General features: G+C 43.4%; 1 protein-coding gene across 5 annotated transcripts in view; it reads left to right on the top strand.

Annotated features, from left to right (window-relative positions):
• The window catches only part of PAMR1 (peptidase domain containing associated with muscle regeneration 1), a 138,664-nt gene that overhangs the window by 78,874 nt on the left and 42,584 nt on the right, over positions 1-17,206 (top strand). For all 5 annotated transcript variants that reach the window (XM_070427790.1, XM_070427795.1, XM_070427794.1 and 2 more), the window contains one exon: positions 15,342-15,518. In XM_070427790.1, the coding sequence (XP_070283891.1) occupies positions 15,342-15,518 (177 nt within the window). The remainder of the gene's footprint in view (positions 1-15,341; positions 15,519-17,206) is intronic.

The raw sequence follows: 17,206 nt of genomic DNA, 5'->3' as shown, positions 1-17,206 counted from the left end.
TCACCAAATAGCAGCAGCTCTGCCAGCAGGATTCTGCCCAAGAGGAAAAACTCATTTAAAATATGTGACTCTTGGGAATGAAACCTTAATATGGATAACTCCACGAGCATTGCTTCCAACAGACATTAGCTTGTGGAGGGGACGAAGCGTAAAGGCAACAGGGGAGGATGATTTGAAACACAGCTATTCAGTGGGCAGGAGAAGGAGAGAGAGGGGATGTGGAAAGAAAGCAGGGGAAGGAGTGGCAAGAAAAATTAGATGTTGGTTTCTAATGGGATGTGTTAGCAAATTCCAAGGAGAGAGCTATGAAAATTGGGCCTTCTTGGCAGGGGTGGATTTTTGTGGGGACCATGGAGAGGGAGTTTCCCTAAGATATACTCTGAAAACTTCTGGCTTCTCCAACAGGAAAATAATTGAATGGTGGGATCATGGAGTTTGGGAGTTGGGAGTGACTTTAGAGATCATTTAGTTTGAGTACTTTGTTTTTTTCTTTTTTAAAAAAATATTGTTAAATTTGATTTCAGAGAGGAAGGGAGAGGGAGAGAGAGATAGAAACATCAACGATGAGAGAGAATTATTGGTTGGCTGCCTCCTGCATGCCCCACACTGGGAATTGAACCCACAACCCAGGCATGTGTCCTGATCGGGAATTGAACCGTGACCTCCTGGTTCATAGGTCGACGCTCAATCACTGAGCCACGCCAGCTGGGCCTTTGTTGTTTTCTTAGAGAATTTTTATGAGTTTATTTTCAGATTCAGAGGACAATGAGATTAAGCACCTATAAGGGTTTATGAGGTGCCCCATCTTTGAGCCAAATGCTTTACATGAAGTCATTCCCAGTCCACCCCACTGCGGTAGTGCTGTGATTCTCCGTGTCTCACAGATGAGATCCAGAAAGGTTTCATGACCTGCTCAAGGATACACAGGCACGGTTCCTCAAGAAGTTACACATTTGATCCAGCAGCTTCACTTCTGGGTATATACATAAAAGAAGCGGAAGCAGGGACTTGAACTGATGTTTGTACACCAGTGTCCACAGCAGCATTATTCCCAGTAGCTAAAGGGTGACAATCCAAAATGTCCATCCACAGGCAAACAAAACATGGCATATCCATGCAATGGAACATTATACAGTCCCCCAAACAGGTGAAATTCTGACATATGCTATGGCGTGGATGAACCTTGAAGATATGCTAAGTGAAAAAAGCCAGACACGAAAAGACAAAAACTGTACGATACCATTTATATGAGATGCCTAGAATGACCAGATTCATTGAGAGTAAGTAGAACAGTGGTTGCCAGGGGTCCGGGGAGGAGGGAATGAGGACTTACTGTTTAATGGGCATAGAGTTTCTATACGGGATCATGAAAAAGTTCTTGAGATGGATAGTGGTGATGGTTGTGCAAGCCACTGAACTGCACACTTAAGAATGATTAAAAATATCAAGTGTGTTATTTATATCTTCCCACAAAAATAATATAAAAAGAACACACAGCAGATGAGTGGAGACTGCAGTGATCCCCGACTGTCCTGAGCTCCAGCTCACCTGGTACCTGGCTGACTTTAGCTCACTCATCTAAAGGATCAGTTCACGATGCTGACTCCCATCTAACCTTAGCAAGGCTTCAGGACACACATGGGGGTGGGAGGAGAGAGTCCCGGGTAGCTCTGGTTTTGGTGACGCTGTTGCTCTGTCTTGGCTGGCTGTGTGGCAAAGAGACGCTGTAGAGCTGAAGGTCTGCTCACGGGCAGGGCAGCCTTCGGGCCAAGCAGTCTAAAGAAATATTGAGTAGGACACAGTGCTTACAAATGTTTTGAACCTGAATGCTTTGAGGCAGGCTGGGTCCTCTCTATGGCTTGACACCCAAGCTTCTCAACCCATCTATGTGTTACCTTCTAGTCCCTACTGACACTTGAGATTTTGACCTCCATTCCTGAGAGGTACAGGGCAGAAAGGAAGAGTGAAGGAGGGAAGGTGGAAAACAAAGTGCTGAATGGGGAGAAACGCAAGTGAATCAAGCTCTTAAGGCAATGATGGCGAACCTTTTGAGCTCGGCGTGTCAGCATTTTGAAAAACCCTAACTTAACTCTGGTGCCGTATCACATATAGAAATTTTTTGATATTTGCAACCATAGTAAAACAAAGACTTATATTTTTGATATTTATTTTATATATTTAAATGCCATTTAACAAAGAAAAATCAACCAAAAAAAATGAGTTCGAGTGTCATAGGTTCACCATCACTGTCTTAAGGTTTGAGACCAGCTGACTGGTCTTTTAAAAGTAGGAATGCGAATATATTTTACATGTATGTGTTATGGAACATGATCTCACTTCTTTCTACAAGCTCTAACTCTTTAGTAAAATGTTTTACTCTCACGAATGCCCTTGGGAGTGAGCTTTTGGTGGGAACTGAGAACAGGGCTGGGCTTTAAGTCTGGGTCTGTAAGCGACAGACAAAGCATGGGCATGGTTGCCTAGAAGCAGAGGTGACCTGGAACATTTAGGTCCCTTGGAACTATCCAGAAGTCTCAAGAGGGCATTGGAGTGCCACTGACATGGACTGCGGGTTTGACTGCAACTTACTTACATCTGGCTAGACAGAAATGGCTGAGATGATGACGTCTGGGGGACCAAATGACTGGCCTTAAGTCTGAAAATTATTTCCATCTGCCCCACTGGGGGCGGCCAATCCTGATGCAAGAAAAAACTTGTCTACCTGGCTCCCCTGAGACCAGTTCTTGAAGCTGCATTTGATTTGGGGGCGGGGGCGGGGGCGGGTACAAATCGGGAAAAGTTCCATTTTGGTGATAAATGAGGGACGGTTGTGCTCGTTCCCCCTCCCCCCCCCCCCCCCCCCCCCACACACACACAGGGGAGGACCTGTCACCTTCACTCGGTGAATATTTGAAAGTCACAAGAGCCCAGCTCTCTCTCCTCTTACTTTATGTTAAAGGAGAGGGAAATGCAGTGTTTACAGTCTCTAGTTCCTGAATTCCAGGGCAGAGGACCCAGAGGTCAGCCAGAGCTTTGAAAGCTACCAGAGCAGTGGCAGAGAGTCTATCGGATTCCAAGCCTGGTTTATGTTTAAGGAATTCTGTTTGTCAGTCATCACATGTTCTAGGCCAAAGCATTAGGTTTCTAATGGAGAGGAAGAAGTGAAAGTGGAGGGAAAACCAAGCATCATATCTGTAAACAAAACCACTCAAGGAAGGCAAGAGTGTTGGCTGGAGATGTTTCACTCTCTTAACCTATGGGACTTACTACTGCTCCCCACTCAACCCTACTCCTTCCATTTTTCCTGGTGGTAGTTATCAGCAAGACAGGTGCAGAGCCTATGTGGGTTGAGAGCAGAGTAGGAAGGGATAGGTAATAGGTTGAGAGCAGAGTAGGAAGGGGTAGGTAGCAGGTGGAAAGTGAAGTAGGTGGTAGGTTAAGAGTGAAATAGGTTGGGGTTGCACATCAAACTCTTCACCCGTGATGATGGAAACATCAATGATGGCAATCTCTTTGGAGGATGCTCCCATCCTATCTGACCTAAGGGGCCTGATCTGAAATAATGTATTGAGTTTGTGGTAAAAACCAGGCCACCTTCTTCTCTATGCTTTATATGTATTTATTTAATCGTCTCAACAAACCTAGGTAGTAGTGTTATGATCCCCAGTTCACACATGAAGAGCTTAAGCAAGGAGCAGTTCAGTACTTGCCCAGGTCACATACCTGAATGTCATGTCTTGAACCCAGATGGTCTGACTTCACAGTTTATGTCCTGAAACACTATACAACCCTGCTACAGTAAGCAGTAGGCCCAACTAGAGTATTTTACCCAAATCATAAGAGACCTTGACGTTAGTAAAGATATCCATTTATCCCTTGGACAGTCCAAGTGCTCAAAATGGCCCAAGTAAGGTCCTGGACTCACCGGAGGCAGAGTGGATGTGGGAGAAAGGACAGAGACATCAACACCCCAGGGTCACAGAGAAAGTATCCACTCATAGAACCCAAGAGGAGCCATTCCCTAAAGGAAACAGGGCTCGTAAGCAGATCAAAACTCCAACCAGTGTCTGGACTAGCTGTCCCCAGCATCATGCATCTCTCGCTGATTAGTTCTGGGAGGTGAGAATTTCTTTGTCCCACGGTCACCTTTTAAAATAAAAATCATGTGTCTATTTGCTGAGGGTCAGAATTAAGGATGAGACACATTTCCAGTCTGGCCCTGACACTCTGTAGCCCTGATCCTTTATGGATTTATTCTGTCAAGGCCATCAATGTGCAAACGCTTAGGCTATAGAAAGGGAGGAGCAGGCCTGGCATCAGTAAACGGGAGCATTTTTTGTCTTTATTCTTTTTTCACATAACACAGTTGATGAATATTACAGGGAATGGAGATGTGATCCCTTTCCATGAATACTAAGATGGGTTTATGGGTTTTAACCAGTTCATTTCAACTTCTACTAGACACTGATGTCTGGGGTATTATGTCATGTGGTTAAGAGAAGTGTCCCCCTTCCCCCCCTTGGCTGAGCAGCAAATGAAGACACTATCCTGTCTCCCTCTGCCCCTGGACATGGGGAAGCCTTTACTCCTGCAGTGTGGCATCTTCACCACTGCCCTCTCGGAGGTCCTGGCTGCCTCAGAGGGTTGAGTTAGTGGTTTGGCAGCAAGTATCTGTGCAAGCAGAAGTCTGGTCAGTTGGTTTGGTGATTGGAAAACCAGGGCTGTTGCCGACAGAACAGAGTGAGGACCACATTAAGGCAATTCTAGTTTATGGGGAGACGCAGCATGTGTCCTCACAAGCTGAATTCATGACCCGTTAAAGATTTCCAGCCACTGGAAATGGAAAACCACTGGATGGAGGTGGGAGGGGGTATGTGGGCCCAGTTTACTTCAAATCAAATGAATTGTTTGAAGACTCCAAGGAATTAAGATACCGATGTTTTTCAAACCCAGTTCCATGTCTATTTATTTCATAGGATTCCTTTGGAGATGATCAGTTAATGCCCCATATCATGGGATCCCGCCTAGGAGTCAACAGTGATGGTGGGGATCACCTGAGATGTTCTAGGACAAGTTGGCTGAGCTTAGCTTCTAGCTGGTAACATCTACTCCCATATTTTCCAACATACCCTGGGGTCACCTGGATGGAAGCAGAAGGAAGAGCTTGGCTGGTGTGAAGAATCGTTGTTGCAGGGCTCCTTGGTCTGGCTTTCTGCCTCCCAGTGGGTGGTTGATTACCTGCTTCTAAATGGTGTTCGACCTCTGTTCTGTGCAAGGCTGGCTCTTCTGGCCCACTCGCTGGTAGAACAGAACAAGTGAACATTCCTTTATGGAAATGAGATACAAACTGCAATAAACAAAAAAATTCAGCAGTAATAAACCCAATAGATTAGCTGGACTACAAAATAGAGACTCCAAAAGGCCATAGCAAGAGACATATTTCTAACATCGGTCTTTCTCACAAATAACCTTCCCTGGGAATCATTCATGGCTCACGAGTCCACATTCACGTATTTATTCAGCAAACGTTATCAGGCACCTACCAGGCACCGGGCCCGGCCCTAGGTGCTGGAGATGCCATGATGAGTAAGACAAAGTCCTTTTCCTTGAGGCACTGGCAGCCTGCTGAGAGAGCTTATGGTCCAGCCTGGTGTTGAAACCTACAATCTCGGGAGATACTCAGGGAAGAGAAGCAGACAAACCTAGGGTTTTATGATGAAACGAGTCTGGGGGGTTATGGACAAAGTATATTACAGACCCCCACAAAGCCCTGTAATAAAGAAAGCTGTTATTAGCCTTTTACAAAGTTATTGGCCACAGAACCATTTTGCACAAAATACCTTATACCAGTGATTTTCAACCAGTGTGCCTCAAGAATTTTAAAAACATGCAGACCCTGACTATTTAGTCAGGGGCACTGACCTCTTTTCCCCCGGATTATCAAGTAAAAAAATGACAACGACCAACACAACAATAGCCATCTGGTGTGAATAAATCAAAATTATACCATTTTTGTCAGATCAGCAAACAATGCAATATATATGTGTTGGTGTGCTGCCGAATTTTAGTAATTATTTTGTGTGTGCAAAGAGATGAAAAAGGTTGAAAATTGCTGTGTTACACCAACCAGGGGAATTGGTGCTCCATGGAATCGAGTTTGGAAAACGCTGGTCGCTTGCCCATAATGAATAAAACATTGAAGAATATCTTGTTATTACAGAGGATAAGGTAAGAAGAGAATTTGAAAGTCTGCAAAGCATGGACTTCTCTTCAGACTTCTGCTGAGGGATGGGCAGGCAGTCTGGTATCCTTGACATTTAACCCTTGTTGAGATGTTGAAAGAACCAGGGAGATGATCCACGCCATGTTTTGGTGAGAAAAGTCCTCTCCAGCACTGACCTGCATGTTTCACGGAGGAAATTCATTTCTTGTGTTCGAGTTGCTTAAAGTGATGTGGATGGTCTGGGATCATTGGATGTCCTGGGAATGATAAGAACTGTGACTGGACTTCCTGGCTAGATTGTATCTTTGGTGACAGCCATACTGTCTCCTCTTTAAAAAATGAGAATATTTGAGCATTCTTCTAATCCCTGGGGACACAGTTCAAGGTCCAGTTCATCACCAGTTACTCTCTCCCCTCCCCCTCTAACACACACACACACACACACACACACACGCACACGCACACGCGCACACGCACACGCGCTTGCTGCTTGTTTCTAATCCCTTGTTATTAACCCCCATCTTGCCAGTTCTGGTATAGCCCAGTCACCATGACCTTGATTTGCACCACCGAGCAGTGGTCTGGGCTGTTTACACTGGGGCTGTATCCATGGTGACAGCATGTGAGTTTGAACTGCTCATCAACCCCTTGCTTGCTGTTTCTGGGGCTACTTTGTTCCTGCATTTGTTAAATATTTCTCTTGTTGTCATGCAACACGGCTTCTCCTTGGCCCCAGCATTGCTTGCCTCCTTCCTCTGCCCAGACTTGTTTCAGAGTAGGTGACTACAGTGGCAATGAGTGAGGAATAAAACCGGCTGTTTCTTTAAAGGTTATTCTGCCTCAGTAGACTTGAGTAACCCCTGAGATTCAGCCCTCACTTACCATCAAGACAGATGTCTCGATGTGGATGTGTTCAAGTTCAAATACACGTATACATAAAAGAATAAAAGTATAGATGTGGGTATGTATACATTTAGGTGTGCATGCATGTGTATGTCTATACATGGGATATAGAGTATTATGTTTAAAAATATGGGCCAGGGTTTGAATCCTGGCTCCACCATTATGGCTGATTTTCTTGGGCAAGTTGCTAGACCTCTTTAATGTGACCTTACCATCTTCCACTCTGTAGACTGAAGATAACAGTGTCTTTAATACAAGTTTATTGCAGGTATGAAATGAGATAGTCTATTTAAAGGGAGTACTCAGGAAATTAAAGTCATCTACTCTGCTTTCTACTATGTTTCCCACTAGTACAAGTTTCATAAGGACTTGAAAAGGTAAAATACTGAGTGTTCTATAGATAGTAAAATGGAAGTTACATGGTCCTCTCAAGGCCCACTTCAGCTTCATCTATAGCCCTATTCCATTCATCTGTGACTCTGTCAGGAAAAAAAAAAGTCCCTAACGATTCACCATACATTTATCTCTTTGAGACTTGTTTTGCCCCTTGGTTTTATCGTGCTGTGCCTTAGTTCTCTGTGTTTGAAGTAGGGACACTGGAAGATTCTTGCAGGGGCTGAGGGCCTGTTGTCTCCAAGAATAGGTGGTTCTGGGTCAATGATGTTGCCTCCCAAACATGAGACGTTGCTTATGACCACCTGTTGTGATTCAAGGGTGAAGCCAGCCAGGAATCCTCAGGCAAGAAGTCCCCCTTCTTCTTGTCCTAGCGTGCAGAGCTGGAGGAGGTAACTATAATGAGGGCTAGCCTGTGTGAAGCTGCTGCCAGCTCAGGGCTTAGTGAGCCATCGAACATACCATTATAAATGCATCACCCGCTCAGCGTCTCTCCACACTTTACATCTGCTGTAGGCCAGCTGCCTCTGGTAGAAGGAGAATCTGGCCTCTGCCTGGCATCAGGGAACCCAGATGTGAAGACAATGACACTTAGTCTGGAAGCTCTTGGCAAAGAGGTAAATGTGGAAGATTGACCAAGACCCCCGTGTAGCCCTGACACGATGACTCAGAAAGAAGGTGTTAAAAAGTGTGGAAGACTGGGGAGCAGGCATGATTGTTTACAAAGTTCTTGGATTGGGGGAAATCCAGATTACATTTTGAGGGTATAGCTTAAGTTTCTTTGTTTCTAACTTAGCTATTCTAATGCTTTGGTTGTTATAATATTTGCTGAGTTCTGTGGCCAAGTGCTTTTCAATGTAATATTAAAGTCTCTTTTTAGTAGCCAATGCTAATAAAAAACATAAGATCTACTGAGCTCATATTACAACCTTTGAAATAACCCAGAAGCAGCTGTCCTTCAAGGATTAACACAGTTGTTGAAGAAAATGGCAAATGGGGACTCTTCTAAGACGCTAGAGTTTGGGTTTTGTTCCCTTTGGCTGTGGATGTGTGATTTCTATTTCTAACAGAGAAGCAGCAGGGGTGAGGTATGTCCTACTTAAATAGGCATTTAAAAAGAGGGTAGTGGAAAAATGAGACTAGGAAATCTGGAAGCAAGGGGGAGAAACCCAGAAAGCCATGACCAAAGCATAGCATGTGCAGACTGCTTGAAAATGCCACGTGTGTGGGGGCCTCCAGAGGAGACAGTATTACTCACCCTCTTACGCTCTTCACTCCCACTGGTGTCTTCGCCAAACGTGATGGTGTTTTATTCTGTAGAGATTAATGGTAGTGTCTTGACAAATATGCAGTTTTTCTTCCAAAGCCCTTTATGGTCATTGTCTTCTTCATCTACAGAAACATCAACAACTCCATCAATCTATGTCCATCCTCCTGAGATGTGGAGAAAATGCTGCACCAAGGTGTCTTGTCCACTATTGTTTAGCAGCACAAGCGAAGGGCAGATTCAGGATTAAAAGTTGGGTGGCTTGTGTCCACTTCACCAGTATTGCATTCTTTTTAAAAAAATATATATTTTATTGATATTTTACTGAGAGGAAGAGAGAAGTATAGAGAGTTAGAAACATCAATGAGAGAGAAACATCGATCAGCTGCCCCCTACACAGTCCCTACTGGGGATGTGCCCGCAACCAAGGCACATGCCCCTGACCGGAATCGAACCCGGGACCCCTCAGTCCGCAGGCCGACGCTCTATCCACTGAGCCAAACCAGTCAGGGCCTAGTATTGCATTCTTAATCTGCATAGTCAGAGGGGTGAACTCTGTAGAACCCAGGTAGTGTGTTGGAAGGAATAAGACTTTGTTCTCAGAAAGAGCTAGATTCTGATCTTTCTTCTTTCACCTGAATGCTGGGCCACCTGGAGCAATTTATTCCCCCCCCCCCCCCACTCTGTTCCTCAGTTTCTTCATCTTTTCAATGAAAAAAGTAACACTTTGAAGGGTGACTGTGAGGATTCAGTGAGCTGGTATATGCTCATTGGGGGCTAAATAAATTCCCTGTGGGTGCTGAGACCCATGGAGTAGAGGAGGATGAATGAAGAGCCACGGTGTAGAGCAGTGTGCTTAGTAAAGGATGAGGAGGGGAAGGAAGCGTCAAACTGATTTTTGTCCCTCCCCTCCCCAATGTCTAAGAGCCTACAAACCAGATTTCCAGGGAATCCATTGAATGTTTTCTTAATTCCCAAGGGTGGGTGATAAAGGCATTGACTCTGCAGCTATCATTATCTCGTTAGCAAGAGGAGCTTTGAAAGGGGAAGACCGAGGTCACTGAGACTGGGAATCCAGCCAGGCTGTGACGGAGGGTCACTGGCGATGGCATGGTTCTCAAAGGCTCAGGAGGAAATAGGAAATCACCAATGGCCCCAGTAATGATTTTGTCGCCCCTGTCTGCCAATCATTCCTGCTCAGGATTTGCCTGTCTGTCATTGGCCCTGTGGAGTGGGCTGGTAGTCAGGAATGTGTGCTGGTTGGACATCAGTTGGGAAGTTCAGATTGCACAGAGTGGGTGAGGACTGAGTGGGGATAAGTGAGGGGCCCAAGCTGCCTAGGTGCCTATCTCTCTGATTCATAATGTCATTTTTTTTCCCTCTCACATTAGTCTCATTTATAAGATGGCAGGACAGTAAACAGCTCAGTAGGGATTTTAATTAAATATGGTTAGATGAGTTGCTATAGGGTTTTTGGTGGATGCAAAGGCAGATTTCAAACATCCAGCATGAGCGGACACACGATAAAAGTACTTTTCTTTGGGGTGGTCTCACCTGGGCCTTTAATGGGATGACTGATGTTTCAGGCATGGGTGGAACAGGCTGACCTTTGTTTTCATAAAGAATCCTCTGAGTTTTTCAGATCGGCCTTCACAGTCATCCTGTCGGCATATTGCCTGAAAATCTAGTGTTGAAAACGTGGCTCTCAGAGACTGAGCTAAGGGGACACAGTTGCTTCCCCTACCATTCTGTGGCGTTAATCCCCTGCTGTTTGGGGGATTAAGTGTTCCCCATGTTGTCAGCAATAGACATGGTTGAGCATTGGGTAGCTTTGCAGAAAACCATCAGGCAGACGAGGGGCTGTGCTGAGTCATGATGATGGTGATGACAGCCGACCCATTCATTCATTCATTTGTTCTCCACCAGCTGAACGTGGGCCAGCTGGTCAGAAATGTGTGCTGGTTAGACATCAGTTAGGAAGTTCAGGTTGTCGTCATTGCCTTGGCATCCCCATTCCTAAAACAGGACTGAGAGGTTAAGGATCTTGCATTTTCCAAAGTGAATTCTGGAATATCCAGAGCTGGACCATCATGACTGGACTCCCCATTCTGGACAGGAGACGAGAGGATGGCTGTCCCGAGCGTGGCTGTGTGAGGAAGGGCTTGAGCAAAGCTTAGGATGTCCAAGCACTTTGTAACTCTCTTGGAAATACCAAGATTGTAAGGAGGGAGGGGAGCACTTGCACACATAGGATAATGATGCAGCAATTTAAAATCAACCACTGTGCTGCGAGAATTCTTAAAACATGCAATGCCTGTCTATTTAGTCAGGGGCACTGACCTCTTTTCCCTTAGGTTATCAAATTTTAAAAAATGACATCAGCCAACACAACAATAGCCATTTGGTGTGAATCAAAATCATACCTACTTTTTGCCATATCGGCAAAAATATATTTTTTGTTGTGCTGCAGAATTTTAGTAGTCAGTTTATGCGTGCCATTGGATAAAAAAGGTTGAAAATTGTTGAAAAAAATCAATTCTTAAATAAAAATAGTGTTCCCAGTTTTGAGAGGTGAGAAGACCATGTGTATACATTTGTCAGTATCTACCTGTGGATGTATATGTGCTTCTTGACAGAAGACAATTTGAAAGATAGACAACAAAATATTAAGGATACTTCTGAAGACTTTTTATTTCTTATGATTTTATTTTTTTGAAGCTTTCACAAGAGATGTTTTATATTGAAACATGTTGAGTTTTATAAAGAAAAAATATTTGATCCAGTGGAAGAATTAGGGATGACCCCCTGTGTCTGGTGCCCGGAACTCTGTAAGCTGGATTTTGCTGTGTGATTATGGCCATGTGCTTGACCTTTCAGTGCCTTGGTCTATCCCAGGGCAGTGCTCCATGAGTTATTTTTGCTTTAGTTGCTTACAGTAGCACCCCCTTATCTGTGGTTACACATTCTGCCGTTCTAATTACCGGGTCAACTGTGGTTCAAAAATATTATATGGGAAATTCCAGAAATAAACAGTTTTATAAGTTTTACATTGTGCACCCTTTGAACAGCGTGATGAAATCTCGTGCTGTCCAGCTGTGTCCCGCTCCTGATGTGAATCATCGCTTTGTCTAGGGTCTCCGCGCTATATACACTACCCCCCATTAGTCACTTTTACTTAGTAGCTCTCTTGGTTATCAGATTTGCTTGCTGTCACAGCGCTTCTGCTCACGAAACCTTTATTTTACTTAATAATGGCACAAAAGTGCAAGAGTAGTGATGCTGGCAATTCAGATATGCCGCAGAGAAGCCATGAAGTGCTTCCTGGAAGTGAAAAGGTTTGTCTGCGTAGGAAAAGGCATGGTATACCTAGGGTTTGGTACTGTCTGTGGTTCCAGGTATCCATTGGGGGCCTCAGAACATATCCCCTGTGGATAAGGAGGGATTACTCTATTTCCTGGGAAGCAATGATGAGATAAAAGTTATTTGCAACTTTTATAAGACTTTGTTGTTAAGTATGGAAGACAAATTATGTTCGCTCAATCCATTAGGGGTGAAGCTGGAGGTTGTCCTGGCCTGTCCCCCCTAAGCAGCCCCATCCTCTCTAGGCCTGGGATTCTGTGGGCCTGCCTTCCCCTTAGAATCAATTCTCTAAAAAAAAGCTCCTTTGGCATTAATCTTTGCTTCTTCTTTACATAGCCCTTTTCCTCACTGGTAAAGCAAAGAGGTAGGCTAGATGTTTATTTTTATTTGTTTGTTTTAAATATAATTTTATTGATTTCAGAGAAGAAGGGAGAGGGAGATACAGAAACATCAATGATAAGAGAGAATCATAGATCGGCTGCCTCCTGCATCCACTGGGGGTCAAGCCCACAACCTGGGCATGTGCCCTGACCAGGAATCGAACCGTGACCTCCTGGTTCATAGGTCAATGCTCATCTGCTGAGCCACAGCCGGGCGGGCTGGACTGGATGTTTTTAAGAAAAAAAAATGTATTACCTACTTCACCAGGTCATTTTGAAGATTAAGTTGTATCAATAATATAAAAGCACCTTAGCTAAATAAATGCTAAAGTGCTTTAGCATACATATATGCAAACCTTCAGTAACTTAGTGCTATTGGTGTTTCTCTAAATCCTTGTTTCTGGACCTGGCCTTTAGCACCATGTTGAAATTCGTGACATTTGTACAGCTAATGCCAAATGACCAGTGAGCCTTTTCTGCAAATGTTGTAATAAGTGGAGAAAAAAATCCAGGAAATGGCTCTTGTCGGCTTCTTGTGTTTTTAAGTCTCTTCAGCTGGTCAGCAGTAAATATTTCTCATAGACTATTTCACTTATGTGTTTATTTCTTACTCATATTATGGGGGCATTTTCCTGTCTCAGTGGGGAGGAAGAGAGGGGTGGATTTACCAGACCAGAAAGAGCCATTAAAACCATCGCCTCCAATGCAGACTGGTGCAGCCATTGTGGAGAACAGTATGGAGCTCCCTCAAAAAACTAAAAATGGAACTCCCATTTGACCCAGTGATCCCACTTCTAGGAATGTATCCCAAGAAACCAGAAACACCAATCAGAAAGGATATATGCACCCCTATGTTCATAGCAGCACAATCCACCATAGCTAAGATTTGGAAACAGTCTAAGTGCCCATCAGCAGATGAGTGGATTAGAAAACTGTGGTACATCTACACAATGGAATACTATGCTGCGGTAAAAAAGAAGGAACTCTTGCCTTTTGCAACAGCATGGATGGAACTGGAGAGCATTATGCTAAGTGAAATAAGCCAGTCAGAGAAAGATAAATACCACATGATCTCACTCATTTGTGGATTATAGAGAACAACAGAGACTGATGAACAGGGACAGATCCAAAGACAGAGAAACAGCGATCAGACTATCAATCCCCAGAGGGAAAGTAGGGGAGGGTGGGGGTAAGGGGAAGAGATCAACCAAAGGACTTGTATGCATGCATATAAGCCAAACCAATGGGCACAGACAACAGGGGGATGAGAGCATGAGGGGGGGGGGGGGAGGATGGGGGTTAATGGGGGGGATAAGGACACATTTGTAATACCTTAACTAATAAAGAATTTAAATAAATAAATAAATAAAAATAAAATGGCAAAAAAATGGAATAAAATCGACTATAAAATATCAAAAATAAATAAATAAATAAAACCGTCGCCTCCAGTAGTGGCAGAATCACAGTGATCGATGTCATTCATTCCCAAATGCCAGTGTGAGGAGCTTGGCTCGTCCACCAATGTTTGTGGATAAAAAAGAAAATAACGTTTTATGCAAGTAGTTCCTTTCTATGATGCTAGAATGTTCTTATGAGGCTGTGCGTAGATGGCGATACTTTCTCTAAATGGCCCTAGTTGGCAATTAAGAATGACCAACTGTGTCAGACTTCCAAGTTCAGTGGTAGAAAATAGAAAACTGAACCATGAAATCCAGGGGGTTAGACGCCACCACAGATGCTAAGGTGGGTTTAAGTAGGGTCTACAAAGCATGTTGGGGATTCCTGCCAGAGGGTTTTAGAAACGGCTTCAAAGGGAAGCCAGATTCACTTTCTTCCTCAAATATCTGACCTATTTCTGCTTCAGTCGTCATCTTTGTGCAACATTTTTAGAAATGGAGAATGGGAGAAAGACAAGGATCAAAGCAAAGTCTGTTTCTTAGTCTGGGCAACCTCCGCCTGATTCCTCTTATAGATTTTGCCAGGTGGTCTTTCTTTTTCATTTACTTAAGGTGTGTGTATGTTTTAAGAAAGAAATACATAAATGCTACCCAGAAAGGAATACGTTCATTTTTTTTTTCTCAAGGGAAAGAATGCTCAGTTGAATTTAGGGACTGAATAAAGTTCTGCCAATGAGTTCACCCTTGGAAAACATTGAAATTCTCCCAAACATACTAATTAAGGTGCTTTTTGTCTTCTCTGTTGGTTTTCCCTTTGAAGATACCATAAAAGTTGCATGCTGCGAGAGGGAGGAGCCAGGTTTGGAGGAAATGAATGACATGGTCTCTACTTGGCCATCAGCCTTGCACTTGAATGGCCTAATCTAGAGACTGGTCTCCAAACTTTTTTGATGGCCTGAATGCCTGGCCTGTGCTGGGCAGCTGTGCCGTTGAATGGTCCTAGAGTTGTGCACTGCACCACCTGTGTAACTGTAAGCCGTGGCCTGATGCACCCCAGCAAAAATAGAAATGAGCGTAGGAACTCAAGAGGTGTATATTTGCTTGTAAATTATATATGTTTATGTGTCATCCACTTAGATTATATATGGATAAAACATGATTTCTTACTTCATTAAAAAATGAAAATGAATAGCAGTTCTCACAAATTCCATTTATGCACAATGGGTGGTTTTGAACACCTTCTGAGGTAAGCCACCCACTTGGGAGATGTTGGCCTGGAAGAATGCATAGGGTCCTCTCTATCATTCAGGCAGGGCAATACATTTGTAGGGCAGGGTTGCTTTTCAGCAGTAGAGTACTTATGGGTCTTACCCCTTCCTGCCAGGACCTTTGTCTTTACCTGCTGGTTTCTATTTCAGAGTACACAGTCATTAATGAAGCCTGCCCCGGAGCTGAGTGGAATATCATGTGTCGCGAGTGCTGTGAATATGATCAGATTGAATGCGTCTGCCCTGGAAAGAAGGAAGTTGTGGGTTATACCATCCCTTGCTGCAGGAATGAGGACAATGAGTGTGACTCCTGCCTGATTCACCCAGGTGAGTGTGGAATGGGAGACCTGAGGTTGCCTTGCATTTTCTGAGGTCATGAATGGGAACAGGCTGAACACTTGCCCTGATGGGAAGCCATCAGGAGGCTATGAGGCCATGCCTATTAAGAATGGCATAATTCAGCTCATTCTAACTGGAGGCACTGGAGGAGTTCAGTGTTTTCAGTGTTAAACTCATAAAACTGTGAATTTATATACTCATTCATTGATTTAACCAACAAACTGATATCAAACTATACTACAAGGCCATAGTAATCAAAACAGCATGGTACTGGCATAAAAACAGACATATTGATCAATGGATAAGAATAGAGAGCCCAAAAATAAACCCACGCCTTTATGGTAAATCAATATTTGTCAAAGGAGTCAAGAACATACAATGGAGTAAAGACAGTCTATTCAGTGAATGGTGTTTGGAAAACTGGACAGATACATGCAAAAAAAAAAAATGAAACTAGACCATCTCCTTACACCATACACAAGAATAAGCACAAAATAGATTAAAGATTTAAATGTAAGAGTAAAAACCATAAAAATCCTAGGAGAAAACATAGGCAGTAAAACTCAGACATTTCTTGTAGCAATATTTTTTTCTGATACATCTCCTCAGGCAAGGGAAATAAAAGGGAAAATAAACAAATGGGACTACATCAAACTAAAAAGTTTTGCACAGCAAAGAAAATCATCAATAAAATGAAAAGACAGCCCGCTGAATGGGAGAACCTATTTGCCAATGACATAGCTGATAAGGGGTTAATATCCAAAATTTATAAAGAATTCAAACAATACCAAAAAACCAAACAACTCAAAATAATGGGCAAACGCCAAGAGACTTATGAAAAGATGCTCAATGCTACTCATAATCAGAGAAATGCAAATTAAAACCACAATAAGATATCACCTTACACATGTCAGAATGGCTATCATCAATACGTCAACAAACAACAAATGTTAGCAAGGATGTGGCGAAAAGGGAACCCTCATCCTGTTCGTGGGAATGCACCTTGGTGCAGCCACTGTGGAAAACAGTATGGAGTTTCCTCAAAAAATTAAAAATGGAACTCCCTTATGGCCCAGCAATTCCACTTCTGGGAATTTATCCGAAGAAACCCACAACACTAATTTGAAAGAATATGTACTCCTATGTTCATTGCAGCGTTATTTACAATAGCCAAGATTTGGGAGCAGCCTAAGTGCTCCTCAGTAGATGAGTGGATAAAAAAGCTGTGGTACATTTACACAATGGAATACCACTCGGCTGTAAAAAAGAAGGAAATCTTACCTTTTGTGACAGCATGGATAGACCTGGAGAGTTTTACACTAAGTGAAATAAGTAAATCAGAGAAAGACAAATACCATAAGATTTCACTTGTATGTAGAATCGAATGAACAAAATAAATAAACAAATGAAATAGAAACAGACTCAGAGATTCGTGGAACAGACTCACAGCTGTTAGAGGGGAGGAGGGGTTGGGGGCGTGGTGAAAAAGATGAAGGGGTTAGCAAAATCAAACAAACACAGAAAACTGATAGACACAGACAACAGAAGGGTGATCACAAGAGGGAAAGGGGGTGGGAGAAGGTAAAAGAAGGTAAGTGGGGATAAATGGGGATGGAAGGAGACTTGACTTTGGATGGTGAACACCCAATACAATATACAGATGATGTATTATAGAA

The sequence above is a fragment of the Myotis yumanensis genome, unplaced genomic scaffold, assembly GCF_028538775.1.
Source record: "Myotis yumanensis isolate MYYU_CA2020_CCGP unplaced genomic scaffold, mMyoYum1.0.hap1 SCAF_10, whole genome shotgun sequence".
Lineage (NCBI taxonomy): Eukaryota > Metazoa > Chordata > Mammalia > Chiroptera > Vespertilionidae > Myotis > Myotis yumanensis.
Note: the sequence above shows the minus strand (reverse complement) of the source record. Positions and strands in the feature narration are given on the sequence as shown.